A 26,897-nucleotide genomic window follows, 5' to 3' on the forward strand; every position below is an offset into this window, starting at 1 on the left:
CTTCCTGCTCCCGTGCCACACCAGGGCACAGGTCATTTTATAGACTCTCCCAGGGCTGTGGAAGGAGGCGGGAAACAGGAGGCTGGTGTCCCTGCAGGGCCTCAGTGAAGGGAGGAGGGAGGAGGGGGAGGGAGGAAAGAGGGGGAAGGGAGGAAACAGATGGGCCAAGAGGAAGCCACAGGGGGCTTTGGGCAGAGAGGGGGAGTCTCAATGGAGAGGAAGAAGGAGGGAGAGGATGGAGAAGGAGCAGGGGGAGGAAGGAGGAGGAGGAGGAGCAGGGAGGAGGGCGGAGTGTGGGGAGGTGAGACGGGGCCTGAGTGAGGATGGAAAGAGGCAGAGAGGCCGGTGGCCTGTGGCTTGTCGGCCGACCAGATGTCCCTGCGCCAGGACAGCAGCCGCCCTCAAGGTACCCCACAGCTGGGGTGATGGAGGAAACAGGGAGCCGGGACAGAAATGGGGTGCAGGGAGAGAAGCCCCAGCCGTGGCTACGCGGGAGAATTCCACCCGGGAACATGGGATCCCAAGGCAGCCCTTTGAGCCGTCCACTGCGGCCCCCAAATGTTCTGTGCACTGTCTGAGGCCCACACTGGCCCTGTCCTCGCGTCCAGCCCGGGGTGGGAGACAGCGGGGCGCGTGGGGAGCACCTGCGGAGTGGACCGGAAGCAGCCAGGAGGAGGCAGGAACGGGGCCCTGGACAGACCCCTGACCTGGGCTCCTGGTTAGCTCCAGGTTGGCTCAGGGGGAGAGATTGCAGGCGTGGGCTGCGCTGGGAGGACCCACTTCCACCGACGGAGGCGGCACGGGCTGCCCAGGGTTTGGGCCACGCGGGGCGGGAGAGGTCGGAACCTGCAGGGGGAAGAACCCAGTGGGTTTGCTGGCCAAGGCGCTCAGAGCCTGCAGGCTTGGGACTGCCAGTCCCATGCCTTGACCCCAAGGCCCAGATGAAAGCACCTGTTCACCCCATCCTGGGGGCTCTGGGAGACCCACCGCAGCCACGGCCAGTGGCCCGAGTGGGGCCCGTCAGTCACACACCTCAATGTCCCCTGCAAGGGCCCCTCTGACCACAGAGAACCCGTGGGCACACACCTCTGGGACGTCCTTGCTGTCTCTGAGCCCCTGACCGGGGGACCCCGGGGACACCTTGTTGGGACACACCGTGGGGTCCCCTGGTAGGGATCTTCCGGTCCCCAGTCCTGGTCTGTGGGGACCCCGGCCCCTCCCCTGACCCTGGGCAGTGGGGTCCCCGTGGGAGTTCAGGGCGGTGTTTCCAGCCCAGCCGGTTCCGCTCCTGCGGTGGGGACAGATCCGTGGCGGGGGCGGGCTGTCCCTCCTCCTGGTGGCAGGAGTGTCCGCGCCAGCCAATTGCAGCGGCCTGGGTGTGTTTTAGGAAGAGTGTCCCGCAGAGACCCGGCGGGAGCTGCCAGGAGCTCTGGGATTCCAGTGGCTGGAAGGTGAGTGTGTCTACCCCGTTCTCCTGATGGCAAGTCCCCTACGGGGGACGTGGCGGGTGCCGTCTGTGCCTGTTGCGGGCTGGGAATCAGGAACCTGTCATTGAGTCTCCTCCTCCTCCTCCCGGGACCCTTAGCTGGGGGCACGGGCAGGGGGTTCAGGGGGAGGGTCGCCTGGGATCTGTGGCCTGGACGTCGGCAGCCACAGGCGGCCTGCACCCGTTGCAGGCCCTGAATTCTCTGCCGGGTCAGAGCCGCGGAGCCAGTGTGGGAACAGCCCAGGACGGTTATGAAATGAGCCTGGGGACCACGACTTGCTTGGCCGGTTGGACGTCCTCACCCTGCCGCGGGGGCCTGCGTGGGGACGGGTCGGGACAGCTGGGACGGTGGGGATGTTGGGACACTGGCAATGCTGGGATCTGAGCACCCCTGTCCTTCCGTTGATTCACCCAGCAACTGTTCACCCAGTGCGTTGAATGTGCGGGTCACGGCCACTCACGCCTCTGGGACGTGAGTCTCCCGAGGACTCAGCGGGCGGGAAGGTGTAGGTGTCTCACCCGGCCTGGCGGGTCACCGGGCGTCTCCGTCCGTCCGTCATCTGCGCTGTCCCGTCGCGACTGTGAAGGCCAGGGTGGAGAGGACCTCCCCCAGGAAGGGTCAGTGCTCCGTGGGACGGCCTCCAGACCCCACTCCGCTGTGCCGTCCGGACGAGATGGCAGAGGTGGCTGGGAGTGGGGGCCGCCCCTGGGGCTCCTTCCTGCTCCACTTTGTCATGTGTGGGGAAGGGGTCAGGGGACGTGGGGACAGGAGGGGGCACCCCTTAGTGGTCAGGGGACCTGGGATGTGAGGGGAAGGGTCAGGGGACGTGGGGACAGGAGGGGACACCCCTCAGTGGTCAGGGGACCTGGGATGTGAGGGGAGGGGTCGGGGAATATGGGGACAGGAGGGGGTGCCCCTCAGTGGTCAGGGGACCTGGGATGTGATGGAGGGGTCAGGAGGACATGGGGACAGGTGTGGGGACAGGAGGGGACACCCCTCAGTGGTCAGGGGACCTGGGATGTGATGGAGGGGTCAGGGGGATGTGGGGACAGGTGTGGGGACAGGTGTGGGGACAGGAGGGGACACCCCTCAGTGGTCAGGGGACCTGGGATGTGATGGAGGGGTCAGGGGGACATGGGGACAGGTGTGGGGACAGGAGGGGACACCCCTCAGTGGTCAGGGGACTTGGGATGTGAGGGGAGGGGTCAGGGGAACGTGGGGACAGGTGTGGGGACAGGAGGGGACACCCCTCAGTGGTCAGGGGACTTGGGATGTGAGGGGAGGGGTCAGGGAACGTGTGGACAGGAGGGGGCGCCTCTCAGTGGTCAGGGGACCTGGGATGTGATGGAGGGGCCAGGGGGACGTGGGGACAGGTGTGGGAACACGAGGGGACACCCCTCAGTGGTCAGGGGACCTGGGATGTGATGGAGGGGTCAGGGGGATGTGGGGACAGGTGTGGGGACAGGAGTGGACACCCCTCAGTGGTCAGGGGACCTGGGATGTGAGGGGAGGGGTTGGGGAACATGGGGACAGGAGGGGACACCCCTCAGTGGTCAGGGGACCTGGGATGTGAGGGGAGGGTTCGGGGAATGTGGGGACAGGAGGGGGTGCCCCTCAGTGGTTAGGGGACCTGGGATGTGATGGAGGGGTCAGGGGGACGTGGGGACAGGTGTGGGGACAGGAGGGGACGCCCCTCAGTGGTCAGGGGACCTGGGATGTGAGGGGAGGGGTCAGGGGGAACGTGGGGACAGGTGTGGGGCTAGGAGGGGGCACCCCTCAGTGGTCAGGGGACCTGGGATGTGATGGAGGGCTCAGGAGGACATGGGGACAGGTGTGGGGACAGGAGTGGACACCCCTCAGTGGTCAGAGGACCTGGGATGTGAGGGGAGGGGTCGGGGAACGTGGGGACAGGAGGGGACACCCCTCAGTGGTCATGGGACCTGGGATATGATGAAGGTGACAGGAGGGGAGGGACTGTGATGGGGGAAGGGACTGTGATGGGAGGGAGGGAGTATGACAGTAGCCGGAATGGATGGAATCCGTCATGACACAGAGGATGTGACTGTACAGCTTTGGGTCCAGCCTGTCCTAGGAGACACTGATTTCCTCGAGTCTTCTGAACCGAAAAGTATCTGAGACAGGTCTCAAGACATTTAGAAAGTGTGTTTTGCTGGCCGGGCACGGTGGCTCACGCCTGTCATCCCAGCACTTTGGGAGGCCAAGGTGGGCGGATCACCTGACGTCAGGAGTTCAAGACCAGCCTGACCAACAAGGTGAAACCCTGTCTCTACTAAAAATACAGAAATTACCTGGGTGTGGTGGCAGGCGCCTGTAGTCCCAGCTACTTGGGAGGCTGAGATAGGAGAATTGCTCGAACCCGGGAAGCGGAGGTTGCAGTGAGCCGAGATCGCACCACTGCACTCCAGCCTGGGCGACAGAGCGAGACTCCGTCTCAAAAAAAAAAAAAAAGTGTGTTTTGCTAAGGTTGAGGACGCGCCTGTGACCGAGCCTCAGGAGGTCCTGACAACCTGTGCCCTAGGTGGTTGGAGGACACCTCGGTATTATGCATTTTAAGGAAACGTCAGAGATGAATCCATACGTGTAAGATGAACCTTGGTTCTGTCAAGCGCGTCGGTGCGAAGAGACCCCCGAACAGGCTTTGTGTGAGCGATAAAGCTGTTCATTCAGTTGGGTGCAAGTGTGCTGAGTCCGAAGAGAGAGTCAGCGAAGGGAGATGGGGAAGGGGTGGCTCAATAGGAGTTGGGTAGGTAATGGAAAATTACAGCAAAAGGTGGTTATCTATTGTCAGCAGAGGAGGGATTGCAAGGTGCATGGTGCACAGATCATAAGACTCATTGTCCAGAGGATGGAGGGCACAAAGTCGATTGATCGGCTAAGGTAGGGCAGGGAGAAGTCACGATAGTAAAATGTTGTAATTTTAGTTAACCAGTTAAGGCAGGAACTGGCTGTTTTACTTCTCTGTGGTTTTTCCTTGGCTGCTCCAGACTTCTTGGCTCCTGCAGGCCACCTGGACGTATACGTGCAAGTCACAGGGGTGATAATGGCTGAGCTTCGGCTCAGAGGCCTGACAGGTTCAATCTGTGAAGGTGGGACAGCTCCATTGGTGGTGAGGCGGGCTTCCAGGTCATAAGGTAGATTTTAAAATTTTCTGACTCACAATTGGTTGAAAGAGTTATTATTAGGCCTGGCACGGTGGCTCACGCCTGTCATCCCAGCACTTTGGGAAGCCAAGGCGGGCGGATCACCTGAAGTCAGGAGTTCGAGACCAGCCTGGCCAACATGGTGAGACCCCGTTGCTACCAAAAATACAAAAAATTAGCTGGGAATGGTGGCAAGTGCTTGAAATCCCAGCTGTGCTGGAGGCTGAGGCAGGCGAATAGCTTGAATCCAGGAGGCGGAGGCTGCAGTAAGCTGAGATCATGGCACTGCACACCAGTCTGCACAACAGAGCAAGACCCTGTCTCTGAAAAAAAAAAAAAAAAAGAAAAAAAAAAGAGTTATTAGTAGAAAGGAATATCTGCATTAAGATAAGAGGATGTGGAGATGAAGGTTTTTTGTTTTTGAACGGGAGTCTCACTCTGTCACCAAGGCTGCAGTGCAATGGCGCGATCTCGGCTCACTGCAACCTCCGCCTCCCGGGTTCAAGCGATTCTCCTGCCTCAGCCTCCCGAGTAGCTGGGATTACAGGCGCGCGCCAGCACGGCTAAATGATTTTTGTATTTTTACTAGTGATGGGGTTTCGCCATGTTGGCCAGGCTGGTTTCGAACTCCTGACCTCAGGTGATCCGCCCGCCTTGGCCTCCCAAAGTGTTGAAGTGCTGGAATTACAGGCGTGAGCCAGCGGGCCCCGCCCAGACCTGCATTTTAACCTCCCCTCCACCCCGCGGCCCCGGGGCCCTGGGCATCCGGAGGCTCACAGCGGCCCTGCTGGGATGCTCCAGGCGGATCACTGCACAACCGTGCAGGCGGAGGGGAAGCCGTGCAGGGGGAGGGGAAGCCGTGCACGGGGAGGGGAGGCCGTGCAGGCGGAGGGGAGGCCGTGCAGGGGGCAGCGGAGGCCGTGCAGGGGGAAGGGAGGCCGTGCAGGGGTGAGGGAGGCCGTGCAGGCGGAGGGGGGTACGTGCAGGGGGCAGCGGAGGCCGTGCAGGCGGAGTGGGGCCGTGCAGGGGGAGGGGGGCCGTGCAGGCGGAGGGGGGCCGTGCTGGGGGAGGGGGGCCGTGCAGGGGGAGGGGAAGCCGTCCTGGGCCTTTTCCAGCTGGCTGCAGAGAAGGGGCCAGCTCCCTCCTGGGGACCCGGGGCCGCGGTACAGGTGTGGTTGCTTCTCTTGGAGAAAGAGGCTGAGCTGACATCCCCCGGGCTGATAAAGAATGGGCTCCTCCTCCTGGGCCCAGCGGGCTCCCGGGACCCTCCCTCCCTCCTTCCCAGTCCGGGCAGCAGGGAAGATCTGAGTTCATGTAGCTGGTGTTGGCTTAGGGTCTGGGAGGAAGGGCTTTTGGGAAGATGTAAATAAGAACAAAATCTGCAGCCACCTGGGAAGCCTGGCCTCAGTGTGGAAGAGAAGGCAGCAGGATTACTACAGAACCTTGTGAAGCCAACGCGGGCAGCCGCCAGGAGCTGCAGACCGAGAGGATCTCTTCCTTTCTTGCGGCCCAGGGAGACCAGGCCTTTCATTCTGGGCTCAAGACCAACAATTCGAATTCCGAACTCCTGCGTGTGGGACTCAAGGTGGGTTTGCAGTTTGCAGTCAGCTGAAGTTTGTCTCTTCTCCAGGAGGCCGGGGCTTCTTCCCTTCCTCTCTGTCCCATTTCTTTTTTCTTGAGACAGAGTCTCACTTTGTCACCCAGGCTGGAGTGCAATGGTGTGATCGTGGCTCACTACAGCCCCCGCCTCCCGGGTTCAAACGATTCTCGTGACTCAGTGGGATTACAGGCGTGCGCCACCACGGCCGGCTACTTTTTGTACTTTTAGTAGAAATGGGGTTTCACCATGTTGGCCATGCTGGTCTCGAACCCCTGACCTCAGGTGATCCACCCACCTCAGCCTCCCAAAGTGATGGGATTACAGGCGTGAGCCACCGTGCCCGGCCCCTCCAGGTCTCATTTCTAAGAGGAGGCCTCAGGTCCACCAGGAAACCGTCCTCAGATGTGAAACTGTCAACAGGCTGATTTCTGGGCTCAAGATCAACAATTCTAATTGATTTGATTAAATCAATTAGATCTAATGATTTTCATCTAATCAGTTTTAATCTAAATGATTAAAAATCTTACATACATTGCCGGGCGTGGTGGCGGACGCCTGTAATCCCAGCTACTCAGGAGGCTGAGGCAGGAGAATTGCTTGAACCTGGGAGGCGGAGGTTGCAGTGAGCCGAGATTGCATCATTGCACTCCAGCCTGGGTAACAAGAGTGAAACTCTGTCTTTAAAAAAAAAAAAAAAAAAAATCGTACATACAGCTGGGCACCGTGGCTCACGCCTGTCATCCCAGCACTTTGGGAGGCCGAGGCGGGCGGATCACCTGAGGTCAGGAGTTCAAGACTAGCCTGACCAACATAATGAAACCCCGTCTCTACCAAAAATACAAAAATTAGCCAGGTGTGGTGGCGGGCGCCTGTAATCCCAGCCACTCTGGAGGCTGAGGCAGGAGAATTGCTTGAACCTGGGAGGCGGAGGTTGCACTGAGCCGAGATCGCGCCATTGCTCTCCAGCCTGGGCAACGAGAGCGAAACTCTGTGTCAAAAAAAAAAAAAGACCAACCAAAAAAGTTATATACACTTCAGAGGCAGAGAAAGAATTTACAAGTTGTCTAAAATGTCCTTATGGAAAGGGTCACTTCCCTTATTTTCAACAGTATATTATATATATATACTTATATATGTATATATAGTTATGTATATATGTATATATGTTATGTATGTTATATATGTATATATTATATATGTGTATATATTATATATGTGTATATGTTATATATGTATATATGTATATATAATATATGTATATGTTATATATTATATATATGTATATATGTTATGTATATAATATGTATATATGTTATGTATATAATATGTATATATGTACATATTCTGTTATGTGTGTGTGTGTATATATATATATATATATATTTTTTTTTTTTTTTTTTTGAGGCAGAGTCTTGCTCTGTCGCCCAGGCTGTAGTGCAGTGGTGATATGGCTCCGATGAGTGGAGGAACACCGGGTTCTTCCTCTCGAGTCGAATTAAATAAGGCGACACGGACACACGTGGAGTGGTTTTAAGGAGCGGAGAGTTTAATAGTAAAGAGGGGAGGTCCGGGCAGTGGCTCACGCCTGTAATCCCAGCACCGCGGAGGTTGCGGTGAGCCGAGATCGCGCCATTTCACTGCAGCCTGGGCAACAAGAGCGAAACTACGTCTCAAAAAAAAAAAAAAAAAAAAAACCAAGGCGAGAAGGCAGAAAGAAGTGGCTCCCCAGGACTGAGACAGAGGGACGGGGGCTCCAAACCCCAGGTAGGAGACCAGCCCGTGTTATGCGGTGCCTGGAGGAGGCGTGACTCATTTGCATAGCGCTGAGGGGATTGGTCTGACCAGGCCTGTCATTCACGTAGCCCGCGAAAAACCTGGCCCGCCCACCCCAGTTCCGTAATATGCAAATGTAGGGCGCCATGATGTTCCACACGCCTGGGGGTAGTGGGGGCGGCCGTGGTGTCAGGCCCGGGTGGGGGCGGCCGTGGTGCCAGGCCCGGGTGGGGGCGGCCGTGGTGTCAGGCCCGGGTGGGGGCGGCCCAGGCCCGGGTGGGGGCGGCCGTGGTGTCAGGCCCGGGTGGGGGCGAGGGCAAGAGGGCAACGGTGGGAATCGCCCTGTTGGCTGGACCAGCTAAGGGCTCGCATTTGCATATTAAAGGTTGCCAAGCCGGGTCTAAGAGCCAGGGCTTTCACGCTAGACAAGAAACATTTTTTGGAACTGCAAAAAATGCTTCCAAGGACCCCTTTTCCTCTCTCTCTCTCTTTTTTTTTTTTTTGGATATGGAGTTTCACTTTTGTTGCCCAGCCTGGAGTGCAGTGGCGGGATCTCGGCTCTCTGCAACCTCCACCTCCCGGGTTCAAGCGATTCCCCTTCCTCAGCCTCCCGAGTAGCTGGGATTACAGGTGCCCACCACCACGCCCAGCTAATTTTTGTATTTTTAGTAGAGATGGGGTTTTGTCAAGTTGGCCAGGCTGGTCTCGAACTCCTGACGTGAAGTCACCGTAAAAAACCTCTTTTCCTCTTCTCCTTCCTCAGGTTGCCCAGGGCTCACCTCTGATGGGCGGGCAGGTGAGCGCTTCCAACAGCTTCTCGAGGCTGCACTGCAGAAATGCCAACGAGGACTGGATGTCGGCACTGTGTCCCCGGCTCTGGGATGTGCCCCTCCACCACCTCTCCATCCCAGGTGAGGGTGGGGTTGGGCGGGGTCCGTTGCCTGTATCCCAGGTGAGGGTAGGGTGGGGCGGGAGCTGTCGTGTCTGCATTCCTCAGTGGGGACGCTGGCTGTAGGAGCAATCCTGGGTGTGGGGAAATCCTAGAAAGCACACTGATGTGGACACACACATACACACAGTGCACACGTGTGTGCATACACATATGTACATAGTCATGGACATGCACAGACATGCACACACAGACATGCACACGTGCACACATACACAGGCATATATGCACACATGCACATGTGCACATAGGTACACGTACACACCTGCACATATGCACACACATGCACATATGCACACGCACGTGCATACCGTGTTGGTCTGTTCTCACGCTACTAACAAAGACATACCCGAGACTGGGTATTTTATAAAAGAGGTTTAATGGACTCACAGTTCCATCTGGCTGGGGAGGCCTCACAATCACAGCAGAAGGTGAATGCTGAGCGAAGTCACTTGTTACATGGTGGCAGCCAAGAGAGCGCGTGCCGGAGAACTGCCCTTTGTAAAACCATCAGATCTCGTGAGACTTTTTCACGATCACGAGAACAGCATGGGAAAGACCCGCCCCGTGATTCGGTGACCTCCCACCAGGTCCCTCCCATGACACATGGGAATTATGGGAGCTACAATTCAAGATGAGATTTGGGTGGGGACACAGCCAAGCCATATCACATACATAGGTGCACATAGGCACACATGCAGGCACCCACACAGACACATACATACACACATGCACGTGCACACACACACATGCACACATGTACATCCCCACACATATGCACATGGATGCATACATGCACACAGGTGTACACACATGCAGGCACATGTATACATGGACGTAGGCACATACATACTAATGCACTCATGTATACATGCACACAGGCTCACACACACACATGGATGCACACACACATGCATGCACATGTGCGGGTGTGTACACATATGCACATGCACACGTGTACGCATGTACACACATGCACACATGTATATATATTTGCACCTATGCACACATATAGACACATGCAGATATACACAGGTGTACACATGTACATGCACATAGACACACATGCACACATAAACATTTGCACCTATGCACGCAGAGACACGTCTATGCACATGCATGTGTACACGTGTACACACGTACATGCATGCACACACGTACACATGTACACACATTTGCACCTATTCACATGGACATACATGAATGCACATATACACACGTGTACACAGGCACACATGCACGTGCACACGTGCGTACACACACATGCACACACATATACACAGATGTCCATGCACACAGGAACACAGGTACACACATGTTTAAACACAGGCACACACATGCACGCTCACATATAGGCATACGGACACACACACACATGCACACAGATACGTATTGTCAACCTAAGGAAAGAAACTTAGACAAAATTAATATAAGTAGGGGGTTTCCTTGAGCCACATTTGAGGACTGCAGCCCAGGAAACCCTCCAACTCGCCTTAGGAAGTGGCTGTGGAGAACAAGGTGGAGACGGGAGATTCTAAAGAAAGAGCACATCAGGAGAGGGGGTGATGATGAAAGCTGTTTTTCAGGAATTCATGTGGGTTACTGAAGTGGCATTGAGCACTGGTTGCATTCTTCCTTGCAATGTAGGGAATAAGTTATGGTGCCCCAGTGTGACACCCTGAGGTTACTTTTTTTTTTTTTGAGATGGAGTTTTGCTCTTGTCGCCCAGGCTGGAGTGCAGTGACTCCATCTCAGCTCGTCGCAACCTCTGCCTCCTGGGTTCAAGCGATTCTCCTGCCTCAGCCTCCCGAGTAGCTGGGATTACAGGCACGCGCCACCACGCCTGACAAATTTTTGTATTTTTAGCAGAGATGGGGTTTCACCACGTCGGTCAGGCTGGTCTCGAACTCCCGACCTCAGGCAATCCGCCCGCCTTGGCCTCCCAAAGTGCTGGCATTGCAGACATGAGCTACTGCACCCGACGTCTTAGGTTAATTTGTAGAGATGTGGGGCATCCGTCAGTCTAGAGTTGACCTCGTAAGTAGCTTCCAGGGGTGATACTGTAGCAGGACCAGCCGCAGACAAAACTCCTCAGACACCGGATTAAAGAAAGGAGAGGTTTCTTTGGCCGGGAGCGTCGGCAGACTCACGTCTTAAGAGCCGAGCTCCTTAAAAAATAAATTCTTGGCCTTTTTAAAGGCTTACAACTCTAAGGGGTCCACGTGAAAGGGTCGTGATAAATCAAGCAAGTGTGGGGAACGTGACTGGGGGCTACATGCATCAGCCAACAGAACAGAAAGTTTTGTAATGCTTTTTCATACAGTGTCTGGCATTTACCGATAACAGAAGTGGTTTAGGTTATGGATTGATATTATTATTATTTTAACTCCCAGGACCGGGTGGTGGTGCCAGGGTTGTCTGGCTATTTATCTTACTTCTGTTTCTTTCCAACCTTTTGCTTTCTCCTGTCTTATAAACTAGGCAAGGTGGGGGTACGGGGCAGCAGGAGAAGTACTGGACTCCTTCCTTAATACCTTAGCTCAAGATTGGGGGAGCAGGTGACTGTGGCTTCTTTCCAATGCCTCTCTGGGTCTGGGGATTTAAAGGGGGTTCACGTTCCTCAGGGGATTTAAAGGGGGAAGGCCGGGCGTGGTGGCTCACGCCTGTAATCCCAGCACTTTGGGAAGCCAAGGCAAGAGGATCACTTGAGTTTAGGAGTTTGGGAGCAGCCTGGGCAACATAGTGAGGCCCCATCTCTGCAAATATATATATACACACACACATTTATATGTAAGTGTACATATTTATATATAAATATACATATGTATATTTATATTTATATATAAAATAGATAAGTAAATGTATAATATAAAATATGTTATATATTTACATAAATATATGATACATAAGTATGTTTATTTATAAACACATAATATGTGAATATATATTTTATATATTTATATAAATACATATTTATGCAAAAAATATGTATTTATGTAAATATATACTATATATGTTTATATATAGATATATATCTATATATAAACATATAGATATATATACTATATATGTTTATATATAGATATATATACTATATATGTTTATATATAGATATATATACTATATATGTTTATATATAGATATATATACTATATATGTTTATATATAGATATATATACTATATATGTTTATATATAGATATATATACTATATATGTTTATATATAGATATATATACTATATATGTTTATATATAGATATATATACTATATATGTTTATATATAGATATATATACTATATATGTTTATATATAGATATATACTATATATGTTTATATATAGATATATACTATATATGTTTATATATAGATATATATACTATATATGTTTATATATAGTATATATACTATATATGTTTATATATAGTATATATACTATATATGTTTATATATAGTATATATACTATATATGTTTATATATAGTATATATACTATATATGTTTATATATAGTATATATACTATATATGTTTATATATAGTATATATACTATATATGTTTATATATAGTATATATACTATATATGTTTATATATAGTATATATACTATATATGTTTATATATAGTATATATACTATATATGTTTATATATAGTATATATACTATATATGTTTATATATAGTATATATACTATATATGTTTATATATAGTATATATACTATATATGTTTATATAGTATATATGTTTATATATAGATATATATACTATATATATCTTAAATGTATATATTTTAAATATAGATATATTTATATCTATATTTAAGAAATAACAACTACGTGTCATAGGCAGGAAATGCAAACGTCAGCCATCAGTCAAACTCTACAAAGGTCTGTGTTTCTTGTGGTTACCATAACAAGTGACCACAGGTCAGGAGGCGGCAAAGAACAGAAATTTACTCTCTCCCAGTTCTAGATACAGAAATCTGAAGTCAAGATATGGGCAGGACCACACGTCCTCCTGAGGCTCTAGGGGAGGATCCTTCCTGCCTCTCCCAGCTCCTGGGGGCTCCAGGCATCCCTGGGCTTGTGGCCTCATCACTCCAGTCTCTGCCTCTGTCTCCACGAGGCCTCCTCCTCTGGGTCTGTGTCTCCTAAGGACACCTGTCATTGCATTTAGGACCCAGCACAAAGCCAAGATGACTTCATCTTGAGCATTTTGAGAGCATGTGTGAAGACCCTATTTCCAAACAGGATCCCATTCACAGGTTCTGGGCGGGGGGTTAGGACTTGAACAGCTCTTTTGGGGATCACCACTCAAGTCATTGAAATTGTATTCAGTTCCTTCTAGAGGCTCTAGAGTGGGGATCCTTCCTGCCTCTCCCAGCTCCTGGGGGCTCCAGGCATCCCTGGGCTTGTGGCCGCATCACTCCAGTCTCTGCCTCTGTCTCCACGAGGCCACCTCCTCTGTGTCTGTCTCCTCCTCTTGTGTCTTAGATGGACACCTGTCACTGGATTTGGGGGCCCGCCCTACTCCAGGATGATCTCATTTCAACCTAACGATATCTGCAGAGACCCTGTTTCAACACGGGTCGTGTTCCCAGGTTCCAGTGGACGTGAGTTTTGGGGGTCAGCGTGCACCCCTCCCGCCATACCTGTGCCTGTGTCGTAGGCAGGCGGCAGCCTGTGCTGTAGGCGGGCTCTGGAGCGACTCACAGCAGGTGGCGGGGACGGACTCATGGTGACGTGTCCGCGTGTGTGCTTTGCTCTCAGGGAGCCACGACACGATGACGTACTGCCTGAACAAGAAGTCCCCCATTTCGCACGAGGAGTCCCAGCTGCTGCAGCTGCTGAACAAGGCCTTGCCCTGCATCACGCGCCCTGTGGTGCTGAAGTGGTCCGTCACCCAGGTACGGTCTGTGCCCCGTGCTGCTGACCTGGCCTGTCGGCCGGGTGGGGCCCACGGCCCCGTGGTGCTGAAATGGCCCGTGACCCAGGTAGGGTTTGAGTGGTGCCCTGTGGGCTCAGGAGGCAGGTTCCTATCCCAGCTGCGGAGACAGGATTAAAACAAAACCTGCTGCCCACCCAGAGCCCCCTCCCCAAAGGTGGAAGAGAGGGGAACAGTGTTTTTATGTATTTATTTTTTGAGACAGGGTCTCACTCTTCTTGCCAAGGCTGGAGTGCAGTGGCGTGATCTCGGCTCACTGCAACCTCCGCTGCCTGGGTTCAAGCGATTCTCCTGCCTCCTCCTCCTGAGTAGCTGGGACTACAGGCACCTGTCACCACACCTGGCTAATTTTTTGTATTTTCAGTAGAGATGGGGTTTTACCGTGTTAGTCAGGATGGTCTTGATCTCCTGACCTCATGATCTGCCCGCCCCGGCCTCTGAAAGTGCTGGGATTACAGCCGTGAGCCACCGCGCCCGGCCCAGCATTTTATTAAATGGCGTAAAGCTAATGCCGTGAGCATGGCAGGCCGCCACGGAGAGCTGCAGAGGGAGAGGGTCTCGCCCTGTTGCATCCCAGCAGAGACAACACTTTTGTTTTTCTTTCTTTTTTCTTTTTTTTTTTTGTGAGACGGAGTCTCACTGCTGCCGCCCAGGCTGGAGTGCAGTTGGTGCCATCTCAGCTCACTGCAAGCTCCGCCTCCCGGGTTCACGCCATTCTCCTGCCTCAGCCTCCTGAGTAGCTGGGACTACAGGCTCCCGCCACCACGCCCGGCTAATTTTTGGTATTTTGAGTAGAGTCAGGGTTTCACCGTGTTAGCCAGGATGGTCTCGAACTCCTGACCTCGTGATCCACCCGCCTCGGCCTCCCAAAGTGCTGGGATGACAGGCGTGAGCCACCACACCCGGCCGAGATGACCCCTTTCATGCCTGCACTCAAGACAGACGAGGACTCATTTCTCGTGTCTTTAGGACCTGAGGCGGGTCTGCAGTTTGCAGTCAGGCACCTGCTAGTCCCTGGGAAACAGGGAGACAGGCCCCTTTCTCCCTAATAATCAGATTCATTCATTGCTTTAGACATGGAGTCTCACTCTCTCACCCAGGCTGGAGTGCAGTGGTGCGATCTCAGCTTCCTGCAGCCTGGGCCTCCCAGGATCAAAGGATCCTCCTTCCTCAGCCTCCCGGGCAGCTGGGACTACAGGTGTACACCACCACACCAGGCTGATTTTTAAAATTTTTAGTGGAGGCCGGGCGCGGTGGCTCACACCTGTAATCCCAGCACTTTGGGAGGCCAAGGTGGGTGGATCACAGGGTCACGAGATCGAGACCGTCCTGGCTAACATGTTGAAACCCCGTCTCTACTAAAAATACAAAACAAAATTAGCTGGGCGCGGTGGTGGGTGCCTGCAGTCCCAGCCACTGGGGAGGCTGAGGCAGGAGAATGGCGTGAACCCGGGAGGCGGAGCTTGCAGTGAGCCCAGATTGCACCACTGCACTCCAGCCTGGGTGACAGAGCGAGACTCCGTCTCAAAAAAAAAAAAAAAAAAAAAAAAAAGGCCAGGTCCCCGGAGATGAGGTTTTCCAAATGCAGGTCCCCGTGGCTGCAGCGCTCCCAGCACGTACAAACAGCTGTTGTTACGACATCCACGTCCCAGTGGACAGCAGGACATGCGGGTGGGCCAACCCCGCAGCCCATTCCTGAGCCCTCCACACGCGGCGTTCAGCCAGGCAGACATGACGGCAGCCTCTGTCCACAGGCGCTGGACGTCACGGAGCAGCTGGATGCCGGGGTGCGGTACCTGGACCTGCGGATCGCCCACATGCTGGAGGGCTCAGAGAAGAACCTGCACTTTGTCCATATGGTGTACACAACGGCGCTGGTGGAGGTGCGGCCGGGCTGAGGTGGCAAGCAAGGGGGGCAGCGGGAGGCGGCCGGGCGCTGGTGCAGGTGCGGCCGGGCTGAGGTGGGAAGCAAGGGAGAGAGTGGGAGGTGACCAAGCTCCCCTGGGGATGAAACAGCCACACGCAGATCTGGACAGGAAACGCCCGGTCTTTAATGGAATGGTGACGTCACCTATACACCAGACAGGAGACACTGACCCCGGCAATCCGTTACGGAGATTTCTTTTTTTTGTTTGTTTTCTTTTTTTTGGAGATGGAGTCTTGCTCTGTCACCCAGGCTGGAGTGCAGTGGTGCAATCTCAGCTCACTGCAACCTCCGCCTCCAGGGTTCAGGCAATTCTCCTGCCTCAGCCTCCCAAGTAGCTGGGATTACAGACGCCTGACACCACACCCAGCTAGTTTTTCTATTTTTAGCAGAGACGGGGTTTCACCATGTTGGCCAGGCTGGTCTCAAACTCCTAACCTCAGGTGATCCACCCGCCTCGGCCTCCCAAATTGCTGGGATGACAGGCGTGAGCCGCCGCACCCGGCCTTCCCTGTGTTGTTGGAGTCGTGCAGGACTCAGCCCCGCACCCCCCTCCCCAGGACACGCTCACGGAAATCTCGGAGTGGCTGGAGCGGCACCCGCGCGAGGTGGTCATCCTGGCCTGCAGAAACTTCGAGGGGCTGAGCGAGGACCTGCACGAGTACCTGGTCGCCTGTATCAAGAACATCTTCGGAGACATGCTGTGTCCTCGTGGGGTGAGGAGGGGAAGGGTATCCCCACGTCTCTCGCGGGGCAGGGGCATCGTCAGCCTCAGACTCCGTTTGCTGTGCCCTGGGTGTGGGTGCTGCCATGATTGCTGTAGCAGGTGAAGCCGTCGAACGGGGGCTGCCTGCTCTCCCGCAGTGTGGGGGGCCCTGGCTGACCCGGTGGGGTGGCTCCTGGTGAGATCTGCTTCCCGTGACGGGTTTAGAAATGTGTGCAGCGTCAGCCGGGCGCGGTGGCTCACGCCTGTCATCCCAGCACTTTGGGAGGTCGAGGCGGGCGGATCACGAGGTCAAGAGATCGAGACCAACCTGGCCAACATGGTGAAACCCGTCTCTACTAAAAATACAACAATTAGGCTGGGTGTGGTGGTTCACGCTTGTAATCCCAGCACTTTGGGAGGCCGAGGTGGGCGGATCACGAGGTCAAGAGATTGAGACTATCCTGGCCAACATGGTGAAACCCCGTCTCTACTAAAAATACAAAAATTATCTGGGTGTGGTGGTGGGTGTGCCAGACGCGGTGGGTCACGCCTGTCATCCCAGGACTTTGGGAGGCCGAGGCGGGCGGATCACGAGGTCAGGAGATCGAGACCAACCTGGCCAACATGGTGAAACCCGTCTCTACTAAAAATACAACAATTAGGCTGGCTGTGGTGGTTCACGCTTGTAATCCCAGCACTTTGGGAGGCCGAGGCGGGCGGATCATGAGGTCAGGAGATCCAGACCATCCTGGCTAACACATTGAAACCCCATCTCTACTAAAACAAAATACAAAAAATTAGCCGGGCGTGGTGGCGGGCGCCTGTGGTCCCAGCTACTCGGGAGGCTGAGGCAGGAGAATGGTGTGAACCCGGGGGGCTGAGGTTGCAGTGAGCCGAGATCGTGCCACTGCACTCCAGCCTGGGCGACAGTGCGAGATCCATCTCAAAAAATAAAAAAATAAAAATAAATAAATATATAAAAATAGAGACAGGGTCACCCTATGCAGCCCAGGCTCGAATTCCTGGCCTCAAGTGATCCTCCCAACGTGTCCTCCCAAAGTACTGGGATTACAGGCATGAGCCCCTGCACCTGGCCATACTTTATTTATTTATTTATTTGAGAGGGAGTCTCGCTCTGTCTCCCAGGCTGGAGTGCAATAGCGAAACCTCAGCTCACCGCAACCTCTGCCTCCCAGGTTCAAACGATTCTCCTGCCTCAGCCTCCCGAGTAGCTGGGATGACAGGCGTGCACCACCACACCCGGCCAATTTTTGTATTTTTAGTAGAGATGGGGTTTCACCATGTTGCCCGGGCTGGTCTCAAACTCCTGACCTCAGGTGATCCACCCGCCTCGGACTCCCAAAGTGCTGGGATTACAGGCGTCAGCCACTGCGCCCGGCCAGAATTTCATTTTTGGTTTATACTCGTGTTGGGCCGGTGTCCCGACTTCCCGGCCCTCCTCTCTCCCAGGTGCCCCCCGTGTCCCCGGCTCTCCTCTCTCCCCTGCACCCCTTAACTCTGGTCCTTTGCAGGAGGTGCCGACACTGCGGCAGCTGTGGTCCCGGGGCCAACAGGTCATCGTCTCCTATGAAGACGAGAGCTCCTTGGGCCGGCACCACGAGCTGTGGCCAGGAGTCCCCTACTGGTGGGGAAACAGGGTGAAGACCGAGGCCCTCATCCGATACCTGGAGACCATGAAGAGCTGCGGCCGTCCAGGTACCAGGTCACCCCTCATGGGGGTAGATTCCACACAGCCTCCCGTGACGCCCTGCGGCAGGCCGGGTCCACATGGACTTGCCTTCACTTTTACGTGAAAACAATTTAAAAGGAATCCATGAGCCGGGTGTGGTAATCCCTGTACCTGTAATCCCAGCACTTCTGGAGGCCGAGGCGGGCGGATCACGAGGTCAGGAGATCGAGACCATCCTGGCTAACATGGAGAAACCCCGTCTGTACTAAAAATACAAAAAATTAGCTGGGCGTGGTGGCGGGCGCCTGTAATCCCAGCTACTCGGGAGGCTGAGGTAGGAGAATGGTGTGAACTCGGGAGGCGGAGCTTGCAGTGAGCCGAGATCACGCCACTGAACTCCAGCCTGGGCGACAGAGTAAGACTCCATCTCAAAAAAAAAAAAAAATAGGCACCTGTAATCCCATCTACTCGGGAGGCTGAGGCAGGAGAAATGCTTGAATCCAGGAGGCGGAGGTTGCTGTGATCCATGATCGCACCACTGCACTCCAGCCTGGGCGACAGGAGCAAGACTCCATCTCAAAACAATCAAAAAAGAGAAAAATTAGCCAGGCATGGTGATGTGCGCCTATAATCCCAGCTACTCAGGAGGCTGAGGCAGGGGAATCGCTTGAACCAGGAAGGTGGAAGTTGCAGTGGGCCGAGATCGAGCCAGTGTACTCCAGCCTGGGCAACAGAGCGAGACTCTGTCTCAAAACAAAACAAGACAAAATCAAACTTCTGGGGTCAAGCGATCTGCTTGAACCACCATTCCCAGCCGAGTTGTGCAATTTAAAATCGTGAATTTCGGTGCAGTGGCTCACGCCTGTAATCCCACCACTTTGGGAGGCCGAGGCAGGTGGATTACTTGAGATCAGGAGTTTGCGACCAGTCTGGTGAAACCCCATCTCTAGTAAAAATACAAAAAAATTTAGCTGGGCGTGGTTGTGTGCACGCCTGTAATCCCAGCTCCTCGGGAGGCTGAGGCAGGAGAATTGCTTGAACCCGGGGGGCGGAGGCTGCAGTGAGCCGAGATCACACCACTGCACTCCAGCCTGGGCGACAGAGCGAGACTCCATCTCGGAAAAAAAAAAAAAAGGTAACTTTTTTGTATGTGTATTTCACCACAATTTTTTGTAAAAAAGCCACCGAGGGGGTGTGAGGTGCAGACAGTGTCGGCAGCCACGGCCCCGTGTCCTCCGGAGGCAGGAGCCTGAGGGAGGGAGGGAGGAAGGTCCTCCCCGCGGGGACGGTGGCAGGTGGGGCCGTCTCGGTCCTGCAGCCTGGGGCTGGGTTCTCTCAAGCTGATCTTCACGGCCGCGAGGGCTGCTTCCCACGGGGGCAGCATAAAACCCAGTCACGGGCCGGGCAAAGGAGCAGGTTTTTTCAGCTTGGTCTCTTGCCCTCACACAGGAACGAGGTTACAGACTTCAGAAATGTCTTTTTTTTTTTTTGAGATGGAGTCTCACTCTTGTTGCCCAGGTCGGAGTGCAGTGGCGCGATCTCGGCTCACTGCAACCTCCATCTCCCAGGTTCAAGTCATTCTCCTGCCTCAGCCTCCTGAGTAGCTGGGATTACAGGCACCCACCACCACGCCCGGCTAATTTTTTTTTGTATTTTTAGTAGAGACAGGGTTTCACCATGTTGGTCAGGCTGGTCTCGAACTCCCGACCTCGTGATCTGCCCGTCTCAGTCTCCCAAAGTGCTGGGATGACAGGCGTGAGCCACGGTGCCAGGCGGAAAATTTTTTTGTTTGTGTGTTTGTTTTTTGAGACAGAGTTTTGCTCTTGCTGCCCAGGCTAGAGTGCAATGGCACAATCTTGGCTCACTGCAGCCTTCGCCTCCTGGGTTCGAGCAATTCTCCCACCTCAGCCTCCCACCACGCCCAGCTAATTTTTTTTATTTTTAGTAGAGATGGGGTTTCTCCATGTTGGTCAGGCTGGTCTCGAACTCCCGACCTCAGGTGATCTGCCCGCCTTGGCCTCCCAAAGTGGTGGGATTACAGGCATGAGCCACTGCACCCGGCCTTTTTTTGTTTGTTTTGTTTTGTTTTTGAGACAGAGTCTTGCTCTGTCACCCAGGCTGGAGTGCAATGGCGTGATCTCGGCTCACTGCAACCTCCACCTCCTGGGTTCAAGCGATTCTCCTGCCTCAGCCTCCCGAGTAGCTGGGATTACAGGCATGCACCACCATGCTGAGCTAATTTTTGGATGTGTTTTTACTAGAGAAAGGGTTTCAGCGTGTGGGTCAGGCTGGTCTTGAACTCCTGACCTCAGATGATCCACCGGCCTCAACCTCTCAACGTGCTGGGATGACAGGCATGAGCCACCGTGCCCAGCCTAGAAATACGTGTTAAAAATCACTGAGAGAACTTGGCCATAAACGTCTGTTGACTTTGCCGTCTCTGGCCGTGGAGTCAGTCCAGCTGGTCAACACGGGCACTGGAACCTACCTCTGGGGGAGCTTCTTCAAATACGGCTTGCAGGAGATTCCGGCTCAGCAGATGTAGGTGGAGCCCCCAAATTTGCATTTCTAACTATTGCAGGGACCCCACTTTGAGAATCACTGGTCAACGTCAACCCTCTCTATAAGCCTCATAAGAGATGGCACAGACTTAGTGCCCAAGACAACAGCATTCTTCCTGTCTATCACATGGGGGATAAGAATGTGGACATGTTTGGGGCCGTTATTCTGTCTCCCACATGGGGATTAGGATATGGACATCTTTGGGGCCTTTATTCCGTGTACCCCGTGGGGATTCGGATATGGACATCTTTCGGGCCATTATTCCGTGTACCACGTGGGGATTAGGATGTGGACATCTTTGGGGCCATTATTCTGTCTCCCACACGGGGATTAGGATGTGGACATCTTTGGGGCCATTATTCTGTCTCCCACATGGGGATTAGGACGTGGACATCTTTGGGGCCATTATTCTGTCTCCCACATGGGGATTCAGATATGGACATCTTTGGGGCCATTATTCCGTGTACCCCGTGGGGATTAGGATGTGGACATCTTTGGGGCCATTATTCCGTGTACCCCGTGGGGATTAGGATGTGGACATCTTTGGGGCCATTATTCCGTGTACCCCGTGGGGATTAGGATGTGGACATCTTTGGGGCCATTATTCCGTGTACCCCGTGGGGATTAGGATGTGGACATCTTTCGGGCCATTATTCCGTGTACCCCGTGGGGATTAGGATGTGGACATCTTTGGGGCCATTATTCTGTCTCCCACATGGGGATTAGGATGTGGACATCTTTGGGGCCATTATTCTGTCTCCCACATGGGGATTCGGATATGGACATCTTTGGGGCCATTATTCCGTGTACCCCATGGGGATTAGGATGTGAACATCTTTCGGGCCATTATTCCGTGTACCACGTGGGGATTAGGATGTGGACATCTTTCGGGCCATTATTCCGTGTACCCCGTGGGGATTAGGATGTGGACATCTTTCGGGCCATTATTCCGTGTACCCCGTGGGGATTAGGATGTGGACATCTTTGGGGCCATTATTCCGTGTACCCCATGGGGATTAGGATGTGAACATCTTTCGGGCCATTATTCCGTGTACCACGTGGGGATTAGGATGTGGACATCTTTGGGGCCATTATTCTGTCTCCCACACGGTGTTACGACGTGAGCATCTTTGGGGTTGTCTGCAGCCCACCACGCTTTATAAGCAAAGTTCACCCAATTTCCTTGTTGGACATGGCGCTTTCAACTCTTGATTCCCGAGATGCGAACCTCTAATAACGTGACTAGGAGGGAGAAACAGGCGGGTGAGGCCCGTGACCGTGCAACCTCTCCCCACCCTCACCGTTGCAGGAGGGTTGTTCGTGGCCGGCATCAACCTCACGGAGAACCTGCAGTACGTTCTGGCGCACCCGTCCGAGTCCCTGGAGAAGATGACGCTGCGCAACCTTCCGCGGCTGAGCGCGTGGGTCCGAGAGCAGTGCCCGGGGCCGGGTTCACGGTGCACCAACATCATCGCGGGGGACTTCGTCGGCGCAGACGGCTTCGTCAGTGACGTCATCGCGCTCAATCGGAAGCTGCTGTGGTGCTGACGGGACCCTTCTGAAGTCCGGGACGCGGCGGCTGCAGTTTCACCCCCGACTTTCCAAGTATTGTGACTTTGTCTGGGCCAAATATTGGTGATCATAGGACCGATGATAATACGTTTTCTTTTTCTTTAAAATAGAGATGGGGTGGCTGGGCGTGGTGACTTCGCCTGTCTTCGCAGCACTTTGGGAGGCCGAGGTGGGTGGATCATGAGGTCGGGAGTTCGAGACCAGCCTGGCCAACATGGTGAAACCCCGTCTCTACTAAAAATACAAAACTTAGCTGGGTGTGTGGCAGGCGCCTGTAGTCCCAGTTACTCGGGAGGCTCAGGCAGGAGAACTGCTTGAAGCCGGGAGGTGGAGGTTGCGTGGAGCTGACATCGTGCCACTGCACTCCAGTCTGAATGATAGACCGAGACTCCACCTCAAAAAAAAAAAAAAAAAAAAAAAAAAAAAGCCGGGCGCAGTGACTCACGCCTGTCATGCCAGCACTTTGGGAGGCCAAGGTGGGTGGATCATGAGGTCAGGAGTTCGAGACCAGCCTGACCAACGTGGTGAAACCCCGTCTCTACTAAAAACACAAAAATTACCTGGGTGCGTGATGGGTGCCTGTACTCCCAGCTACTCAGGAGGCTGAGGCAGGAGAATCGCTTGAACCCAGGAGGTGGAGGTTGCATTGAGCTGAGATCACACCACTGCACTCCAGCCTGGGCGACAGAGCGAGACTCCATCTCAAAAAAAAAAAAAAAACAAAGATGGGGTCTTTCTATGTTGGCCAGGTTGGTCTTGAACTCTTGGCCTCAAGTGATCCTCCCATCTCAGCGTCCCAGAGTGCTGGGATGACAGTCAAGAACCACCATGGCAGCCCATAATATGTTTTCTTATTTCTGTATTCTCCTTGCTGTGGCGTCTGGAGCCCTTAGAGACCCAGGGAGACACTATTAGAGACCCACAGCTCACTAATTACTAAACCCAGTAACAGCCCACTTAGGAGCTGGCCTCCCCTGTCAGCCAACCCCTCGGCTAGTTCTCACACCAAGCCTATATATATGTGTGTGTGTGTATATGTGTGTGTGTTGATGTGTCTGTGTGTATGTTTGTGTGTGTATATATGTGTATATATCTGTGTGTATATATGTATGTATATATGTTTATACATGTGTATATGTGTATATATGTATGTATACATGTATGTGTGTATGCATGTATGTATGTATACATGTATATGTGTGTATGTGTGTATATACATGTATATGTGTGTATGCATGTATGCGTGTATATACACACATGTATACATATATACGTGTGTGTGTGTGTATATATATGTGTATATATATATTTTTTTTGAGAAGGAGTCTCACTCTGTCACCCAGGCTGGAGTGCAACGGTGAGATCTCGGCTCACCGCAACCTCCGCCTCCCAGGTTCAAGCAATTCTCCTGCCTCCGCCTCCCGAGTAGCTGGGATGACAGGCATGTGCCACCACGCCCGGCTAATTTCGTATTTTTAGTAGAGATGGGGTTTCTCCGCGTTGGTCAGGCCGGTCTCAAACTTCCGACTTCAGGTGATCCGCCCGCCTCGACCTCCCAAAGTGCTGGGATTACAGGCATGAGCCACTGTGCCCAGCCGCTGATATTTCTTTAAATTATGTTTAGGGACAGGGTCTTACTCTGTCACCCAGGCTGGAGGGCAGTGGTACAGTCATAGCTCACTGCAGCCTCAACCTCCTGGGCTCAAGCGATCCTCTCAGCTCAGCCTCCCGTGTAGCTGGGACTCCAGGGACACACCCCCACTGCTGGCTAATTTTTGTATTTTTGGTAGAGTCAGGGTTTCACCACGTTGCACAGTCTGGTCTCAAATTCCTGGGCTCCAGTGATCCTCCCACCTTAGCTTCCAGAGTAGCCAGGATCACAGGCAGGCACCACCATGCCCAGGTAATTTTATTTTTTTGTAGAGATGTGGTCTGGCTATGTTGTCCAGGGTGGTCTCAAACTCCTGGGCTCAACTGATCCTCCCACCTCAACCTCTGCCATAGCCAGGACCTCAGGTGTCAGCCACCACACCCACAGCTAATTGTTTTTTTTTTTTCGTAGAGATGGGGTCTGGCTCTGTTGCTCAGGCTGGTGTGTAGTAGGGGCACAGTCATAGCTCACTGTAACCTTCAACGCCTGGGCTGAAGCAATCCTCCTGCCTCAGCTTCCCAAGTAACCAGGAGTAGGTGTACACCACCATGCCCAGCTAATTATTATTATTAGTAGTAGCAGTATTATGTTTGAGATGGAGTCTTGCTCTGTCGCCCAGGCTGGAGTGCAGTGGCACAGTCTCAGCTCACTGCAACCTCTGCCTCCCAGGTTCAAGCAATTCTTGTGCCTCAGCCTCCCGAGTAGCTGGGATTACAGGCGCCTGCCACCACGCCTGGCTAATTTTTGTATTTTTAGCAGAGATGGGGTTTCACCATTTTGCCCAGGCTGGTCTTGAACTCCCGACCTCAGGTGATCCATCTGCATTGGCCTCCCAAAGTGCTGGGATCACAGGCGTGAGCCACCGCACCTGGCCTCAAGCCAGTATTTCCCTGGCCGTAAATCATTCCTGGCTGGGTCCCAGCCCGGTAGAGCCAGCCCCCCAGCCCAGAGTCCTGCTGAAGTGTTCAAAAGTTGTCAATCCTCAGCCGTTCCCTAGTCCTGTTGCCCCGTTCTGCGGAAGCCCCTTGAAGGCTGTGGCCTGGGCTGTTCCCTTGTTCATTCCCGCCTCCCGAGCCAAACACAGGTATTGCTTGTGCCCTGTGTGGTGTGGCAACCTCTTCTCTCAGGAAGGGTCAGGAGTAATTTCTTCTTTCAGTGGCCTCTCTGTGCTAGTCCCGGTCACCTCCGTGAATTAAAGTCCTACAGGTACAAGGGAGACCCCACCCCACGGAAGGCGCCCCCAGTCCATGTGGGAGACTCGCACACAGGTTTTCTGCACAGGTTTCTTTCTGCCTCTGAAGCGTGAATGGTCCTAGTTTCAGACGCAGATCCTGCAAATACTTTTTTTTTTTTTTTTTTTGAGATGGATTTTCCCTCTTGTTGTTCAGGCTGGAGTGCAATGGCACGATCTCAGCTCACTGCAACCTCTGCCTCCCGAGTTCAAGTGATTCTCCTGCCTCAGCCTCCCGAGGAGCTGAGATTACAGGCGCGTGCCACCGTGCCTGGTTAATTTTGTATTTGTATTTTTATTTATGAGACGGAGTTTCGCTCTCGTTGCCGAGGCTGGAGTGTAGTGGTGTGATCCTGGCTCACTGCAACCTCCACCTCCCGGGTTCCAGCAAATTCTCCTGCCTCAGCCTCCCAAGTAGCTGGGATTGCGGGTGCCTGCCACCACGCCCGGATAATTTTTGTGTGTTTAGCAGAGACGGGGTTTCACCATGTTGGCCAGGCTGGTCTCGATCTCCTGACCTCAGGTGATCCTCCCGCCTCGGCCTCCCGAAGTTCTGGCATGACAGGCGTGAGCCACCGCGCCCGGCCTATACCTGATTTTCTACATGTCGCTTGTTGGAGCTGCTGGTTCAAGTTCCCAGCCAGCCAATGGATGCCAGCACCATTTTTACTCCCCTTTCCCAAGCAAATCGTGCATTTCTTTGTCTAACGAGAGACATCAGTTTCTCAGGATGATCCTCAAGAACGTTATGGAGTCCATGTTGCAACAGGTTCTCTTTGGGACCTAATGACTCATTTTCCAAAAATCCGCTTCTACTTTTGGTACCCGGTTGCTACGGTGAAATGAAGGTGCCCCGCACCCAGAAAGACGCATTGCTGGGCCACAACCGGCGGCTACCTCAGCCCCACGGCTCTGCAGGATCAGGGCTCGGGCAGGCCCCGCGGAGATGAAGAATTTGCAGGGAGCCTCCCTGACTTCCGTCGGCTGTGAATCCTTGTCTGTCAGGAGCGTATCCACAAAATCACCGAATTCGTACAGATCGTTTAAATAAATGAACATCATTAAAGTCAAATATGAGTATGAATTTTATTACCACCAATGCAGCCAAGACACCTCTGGCAGCTTTCAGGATAGCAGGCCGGAGGCATCTTTAGAAAATGTTAATTCAGGAGGCCGGGTGCGGTGGCTCACGCCTGTAATCCCAGCACTTTGGGAGGCCGAGGTGGGCGGATCACAAGGTCAAGAGTTCGAGACCAGCCTGACCGACATGGTGAAAATACAAAAAATTACTAAATATACAAAAATAAGTAATATATAAATTATAAATATATAAAAATACTAAAAATATAAAAAATTAGCCGGGCATGGCGGTGGGGGCCTGTAGTCCCAGCTACTGGAGAAGCTGAGGCAGGAGAATGGCATGAACCCGGGAGGCGGAGCTTGCAGTGAGCCGAGATTGCACCACTGCCCTCCAGTGTCGATGACAGAGTGAGACTCCGTCAAAAAAAAAAAAAAAGAAAATGTTAATTCAGGCCGGGCACAGTGGCTCACGCCTGTACTCCCAGCACTTTGGGAGGCCGAGTTGGGTGGATCACCTGAGGTCAGGAGTTTGAGACCAGCCTGACCGACATGCTGAAACCCCATCTCTACTA

The 26,897-nt window shown here is 53.3% G+C and overlaps 1 protein-coding gene across 5 annotated transcripts; it reads left to right on the forward strand.

Moving 5' to 3' along the window:
- The first annotated feature begins 1,412 nt into the window (after positions 1–1,412).
- Positions 1,413–26,317, forward strand: LOC129530145 (PI-PLC X domain-containing protein 1). 5 transcript variants are annotated; one of them, XM_055377269.2, is made up of 8 exons: positions 1,413–1,451; positions 6,034–6,233; positions 8,785–8,932; positions 13,735–13,871; positions 15,664–15,792; positions 16,394–16,549; positions 18,072–18,255; positions 22,101–26,317. In XM_055377269.2, exons 3-8 carry the CDS (start codon positions 8,806–8,808, stop codon positions 22,337–22,339), a joined length of 972 nt encoding a protein of 323 aa, XP_055233244.1. In that variant the 5' UTR covers positions 1,413–1,451; positions 6,034–6,233; positions 8,785–8,805; the 3' UTR covers positions 22,340–26,317. The 5 variants fall into 5 exon arrangements, with proteins under 5 accessions (XP_055233244.1, XP_055233247.1, XP_055233249.1 ...); XM_055377272.2 differs by lacking the exon at positions 1,413–1,451 and adding an exon at positions 5,559–5,596; XM_055377274.2 differs by lacking the exons at positions 1,413–1,451; positions 6,034–6,233 and adding an exon at positions 7,991–8,012.
- Positions 26,318–26,897: the final 580 nt, after the last annotated feature.

Source organism: Gorilla gorilla, chromosome Y, assembly GCF_029281585.2.
Source record: "Gorilla gorilla gorilla isolate KB3781 chromosome Y, NHGRI_mGorGor1-v2.1_pri, whole genome shotgun sequence".
NCBI lineage: Eukaryota > Metazoa > Chordata > Mammalia > Primates > Hominidae > Gorilla > Gorilla gorilla.